The 6,182-nt window shown below is 46.4% G+C and overlaps 1 protein-coding gene across 1 annotated transcript; it reads right to left on the bottom strand.

The window, feature by feature from the left end:
• Positions 1-2,027: 2,027 nt before the first annotated feature.
• Positions 2,028-5,831, bottom strand: LOC306981273 (uncharacterized protein; the record flags this gene model as incomplete). The annotated part of the gene is made up of 8 exons (XM_079580834.1): positions 2,028-2,047; positions 2,436-2,634; positions 3,643-3,788; positions 3,868-4,077; positions 4,159-4,814; positions 4,952-5,097; positions 5,313-5,640; positions 5,710-5,831. The coding sequence occupies 8 exons, from the start codon at positions 5,829-5,831 to the stop codon at positions 2,028-2,030; spliced, it is 1,827 nt and encodes a 608-aa protein (XP_079436960.1).
• Between the last annotated feature and the right edge of the window lie 351 nt (positions 5,832-6,182).

Here is a 6,182-nt window from a genome sequence, read left to right on the forward strand (position 1 = left end):
ACAGCACAAGCAGCAGCTGTGCATCTCAGAAGGCCGTTACAAACATCCTTTTGACTAGAAAATATGGTTTCTACATAGTCAATTTAAGGTACAGTTTTCAAACAGAGGACAAGTCTGTAGCACTCCAAAGCCAAATGGAGGCATCCTTTGAACAAACAGTTTGGTTGAAAGATCGTGCAATGTTTTACATTTATTACGACTTGTTGGGATATGAACTCCACACCTTCCAAAACTACAAGCGCCCAACGTGGGGCTCGAACCCACGACCCTGAGATTAAGAGTCTCATGCTCTACTGACTGCGCCAAAGCTGGGGAACAATTGTCCGTATAAGATGGGGAAGAATTGAGGGAGGAGGAGGGAGGGGGGGGAGAAAAAACCATAGAAATCCTGGTTTGATCCCCACTAAGAACATGCGTTTTCTTCCTATTGTCTATTTTATTCATTTCAAGATTTATTTAGTGTAATTTAAGGAATGCAGCTTGCAGGCAATTGACCATGTATTTAATTATCAACACATTGCATTTAATCTAGATGAAATGATCTAATCCAATGATCTAAAATATAGGCATTTATGGTGTTATAGTGTCATCAAACACGCAATTGGTGCTGCTGAAATTGCTGTACATCTGGAGCCAGGTTTTGTTTACTTAACTGAGGTCAAGTTGTCACTCAAAGTTGTTTGATCAGTCACAGCAGGTGCCTGCACAGCAGGTGCCTGCACTCTAGATGAGCACTCTGTTTTATGGCCTGCAATAAAAGGTTGTTGACCCCTAATGAACCCTGTTACTGAAAAACAAGTGCACTGAAATATTGCTATTTACACGATTAAACCACCTATTACTGTAACCTAGACTAAAATAAATAAATGGGCATTGTGCATGTATCTCTTTTATGTAATTTGACTTTAACATTCCACCTAATGACTAATCACTGTCACTATCAGCCATTAACAAAACAAAAAACATAAAACAGATCAATTAAATATTCAAAACATATTTTTTATTATTTTCTCTTCTAAATATAAAACACATAATGTACACTTTATACAATATATACAACATTTAACAAAATATGTACAAATAAATCACGTTTGGTGTAGTATTTACAATAAATAACTATTTACAAGTAAAAAGAAAAACAAACAAAACTGAACTGATCTGAAATATATACACATCATATTAACCTTGAACAAATACAACAATTTGTGTATATTTTGTGGGCAGCACACAGCCTGGGAATACCCGTGCTGCTGTGTGCGCTCGAATCATTTCAAACTGCACAGCAGCAATTTTCGCATGGATTTGGGAACCAATCACAGAACGAGGAGGGACAGCGGCGACTCCATCTTTTGATCAAGCTTTAGACCGTGTTCTATATAGTTTAGCTCGGAACTTTACAGCGGGTATGTCATACGTCATCTGATACAATGGGCTATGGCTACGTGCAGACACATATGATAGACATTCAGCCCAATAAACGGCTATGGACAATTGTAAACCACAACACTACAATAAAAACAAAATCTTCACAAAAAATACAGGTATATGTATAACTTATTTTCTCATCATTCTCAGCCACTGCTCTTTGGTTAGGGTCTCCTTGTTTGGGCAGTAAATTCTGCCTTTGAACTGGCTATGGCCGGTGTCTGTGGTGCGTGGCTCTCCACATTTAGTGCATCTGTTGGATGTTACTGTTCTAATGTACTTGCGTTTCTCTTTTTGTGGTGTTTGATCAGGGCCAGTTGTGCTGTCAGACTGTGGTGTGCAAACTGTACTGGGTGCTGTGGCCTGCGGCGGCGGCACAAGCAGAATGCTACTTGCTGTAGTGGTCGGTGCTGTAGTGGTCGGTGGCATTAAAAAGGGCATGTAAAAAACTGCTGGCTGAGTTGGATGTTGTTTTGGCTGAATGCTTTTCAGCTCACCTCTATCTTTGACGGTGATTTTGGTTTTCGCCTGCCCAGCTGTGTCAGGTGGCAGGTTGTAAGTGTGTTCGTGCATGTGTGGTGTGACTTGAGTGGGCCTAGTGTTTACTGGGAGTTGCGGTTCACTGGAAAGGGGGCGTTCATCAGGCAGTACCAACCCTTGCATCAGAATTGCAACTTCTTGTGCCTTGAATCTTTTGTTATGCCACTGTATCAATGTGGTCTGATTTACAGTGACAAGTTGCAGAGTTGTGTTTTTCATAACAATGCCGTTGCTCAAGATGAGCTGTCGAATTTTTTTATAATCATTTAGAATTAATGACCATCTTGAATGGGTTTGATGTCCAATTTTCTTGGGGCTATTATGAATGTTGCACAATCTGATGAATATTGTTTCAACAAGACGGCAGCAGTTTGGCCACTGAGCAGCTGAACCAGTAGAGCCAAGTACACACCTTTTTGTGCTTTCAACTCCTGCATATACAGCCTTCTTTTTCGGAGACCTAAACCGACCGGTGAGCAGTCTCTCCTGATGTCGAGCAGCGTAGGAAATCCGGTCCTTATCCTGTTTCTCCAAGTTCTGCCAAAGACCCACAATTGTGCTGGCCTGCTGATTGGTCAGAGTGAGGCCTTTTTCATTTCGGAGCTCCACCAAGTATTCCACAAGCTCATCTACTCGATCCATTCCTGCCAAACTCTGTTCATCCACTGCCTAGGAGGAAGTATTACATAAGATTTGAAGTGTTTCAAGAAGGTCAAGCATCAATAAATATTAAGCACACTGGTGTTTCACTTACAACTTGCTCTGAGGGTGTAGATTGTCCAGGTAACCCAGACTGGACCCCCAGCAGGTGAGTGGACTGAGCGGGAGGAGCAGAAGCAGACTGGACCCCAGCAGGTGAGTGGACTGAGCAGGAGGAGCAGAAGCAGACTGGACCCCCAGCAGGTGAGTGGACGGAGCAGGAGGAGCAGAAGCAGACTGGACCCCCAGCAGGTGAGTGGACTGAGCAGGAGGAGCAGAAGCAGACTGGACCCCCAGCAGGTGAGTGGACGGAGCAGGAGCAGCAGAAGCAGACTGGACCCCCAGCAGGTGAGTGGACGGAGCGGGAGGAGCAGAAGCAGACTGGACCCCCAGCAGGTGAGTGGACGGAGCAGGAGGAGCAGAAGCAGACTGGACCCCCAGCAGGTGAGTGGACTGAGCAGGAGGAGCAGAAGCAGACTGGACCCCCAGCAGGTGAGTGGACGGAGCAGGAGGAGCAGAAGCAGACTGGACCCCCAGCAGGTGAGTGGACTGAGCAGGAGGAGCAGAAGCAGACTGGACCCCCAGCAGGTGAGTGGACGGAGCAGGAGCAGCAGAAGCAGACTGGACCCCCAGCAGGTGAGTGGACGGAGCGGGAGGAGCAGAAGCAGACTGGACCCCCAGCAGGTGAGTGGACTGAGCAGGAGCAGCAGAAGCAGACTGGACCCCCAGCAGGTGAGTGGACTGAGCAGGAGCAGCAGAAGCAGACTGGACCCCCAGCAGGTGAGTGGACGGAGCAGGAGGAGCAGAAGCAGACTGGACCCCCAGCATGTGAGTGGACTGGACAGGAGCAGCAGAAGCAGACTGGACCCCCCGCAGGTGAGTGGACTGGACAGGAGCAGCAGACTGACCAGAAAGCTCAGCAGGAGCAGGAAGCACTTCTATATCAGATGTGTCCAAAAGTAAATCTGCAAGAGTGACCTCAATATGTTCTTCAAAGCCCTCATCAGTCTCTACCGGCTCTTCCATCTGCTCCAGCAGTGTATTTGCCTCCTCGGAGTCTGGCGCCATACACTGTAGAGGTTCATTGTTCTGCCTCAACAGGTACTGCAGTCCAATCAGTTCACCTGAAAATGCAAAACCAATGAGACCACAGAGACAGAGAAAGAACTATGGGCATAAACATACAACATTACATATGAATACCTGTGTACTTTGCGGGTGGTGTAAAAGAAGGAATCAGCTTCCTGCCAAAAACCTTCTCATAATCGGTATTCACACTGTGAGCCAGCTCGCCCGAGTATGTGCGCAGGCCAGAGGCCTCTGCCTCCAGAGCAGCTGCTGCCCTGTTGTGGTTCCAGCGATGAAGCCCATCTAGGAGGTAGATCTGGAAGTTGAGCGAGTTTGCACTGTTTCCTAAAGTAAATACAAAAAACATCAGAATGGAATAAGGGAGAGTATTTGTGTTAAACATAAACATTATTGAGTTGCACGTACCTGGAATGAACCGGTGTAAGTGACAGTGGAATGACTCCAAAGATGTGGAGCCTCTGGCACAGCGCAGTGTCTGCAGTTGGATTCCTCCCTTGGTGATGGTGCCTGTCTGGGTGTACAGTGCCACACCAGGTGGGTCCTGAATGCACTTCACATGTCTCTTTTGAACACGCCAGATGTGCTGCATTCTGATGGGGTCCAGAAGAGGAACACCAAGGGCATCCTTACCCCTGTCACTGATGAGCTCACTGATGAGCTGGTCCAACAGCCGGATGGTTTGCTCTTCTCCACGAGTCCTCCTCCTGCAGTGCAGCTCCAACTCTTCTTTTTTAATGTGCCGATCCAGCTGCTTCTCCGTCAGAGCGACCAGGCCTTGCTCCTTTAGCTGTGCTCTTTTTGCCTCTCTCAGCTTGTTCACATCAGCAGCATCCCACTCAAATATACATGCTGACATGCGAGCCATGAAAGTGGGGTAGAGCTGGTGTGCATCAGTGGTGCATCCCACAGCCAAGCGCCGCATAAAGTGCCAGATGTCGAGGCGCACAATCAAGTCAGGCCATCCACCAAATCTGGCCTTCAGCTTGGTCTCACCCACATCCTTGCAGCAGCCACAGTCCACATAGAGAGCAACAGGAGACTCTACACCTGCAGCTTTATACCTGCGATAAATAATGATCAAAAATAATTCAATGTTCATCATCAATAGTAAATTACAATTACAAATTGTAAATAGTAAATTCTAAACTAAGGACAAGTTTAATTTCATGTAGCTGCAAATGTATTACAGGAAACATACCTGTCTACCAAGCCAGCTGCCATGAGATCCAAACCTGGTCCCTCACCAGCAGTCATGACACTGATGAGCACTTGACCCATCTCGTTGCCGACTGATGTCAGCCACTGTGCAGTGCCTTTTGCCGGACCCGAGAGCTTTTTGGTGATCTAAAACAAACATATGTATTAAACACCTTCAGTGGTTGTATTGCATGATTATAGAGCTTATGCGTGTGATGTCTTAAAAAATAATTTAGTGGCTATGTCTGCAATGTAATTCTTGTGTTATTCCTTCCCTACTGTTTAATTGTTTGTTAATTTGAGGTTCCATTTCTATTTAAATTTAAATAGAAAAACAATCAGCATAAAAATTAAAGATGTACCTTTCTGGTGGAATCCAGTTTTAAGATGGATCCATAAGTGGAGGTGATACTAGCCTTGATATCCTCCAGCCTGAACAGGATGTCTTGGCTGTACACCACTGAAAGCCACTTATAGCTGGGAATTGCCACAGGTTGGGGAGGCTCTTCAAATGTTGACGGCATCAGGCAACTTTTGCTGGTAAAAGAAGCACACTCGCTGGTATACCGCGCCACCCTTTTCATCCACTCTTCACTGTGGTTCTCTTTCAATTGGCCAATCAGTCGGACAGGGCCATTCCCCAGACCACGTTCCCGTAGGAGGCGTATCACCCTGATGTCACAGGCATATCTGTAATAATAAATAAATCATGTATACATGGATAAACAACTGACAAAATCAAATCAAAATGCAACATACCGGCGAGTAAGAATGAGCCTAAACTCAGAGCGGTGGGCCATGTCCAGCTGCTGAAGTATTTCCCTATTCCAAGACAGGTAGCTGCGGCGGCACTTGGAGCAAATCAGAGTCTCTGTGACCATGTTGTAAAAGCGGTCAATGTCAAGGACCTGACGCACCCGCCTGTGAAGACCTCCACTACTCAGAGGGCTTTTACAGGCTTGGTCCGCACACAGCAGCCTGACTTTCCACAGCCTATACGGCATCCACAGCAGCATGGGATGGGCAAAACATCTGGCTGATGTTGGTGCCTGGTGGTAAATAAGGGATGGCTGAGGAGGGAAATACCACAATTGGAGATGGTCCTGGAGCTCCAACTTCCCACGAGCACCAACTCTGAATAATGCTGTGGAGACCCATTGCTGATCCTCCAGGGGCATGCTTTTAGGCCACAGGAGAGGAAGTAGCAAAGAAATAGAAAATATTGATTACTT

The sequence above is a fragment of the Gobius niger genome (genome assembly GCF_951799975.1).
Source record: "Gobius niger genome assembly, chromosome: 22".
Classification (NCBI taxonomy): Eukaryota; Metazoa; Chordata; class Actinopteri; order Gobiiformes; family Gobiidae; genus Gobius; species Gobius niger.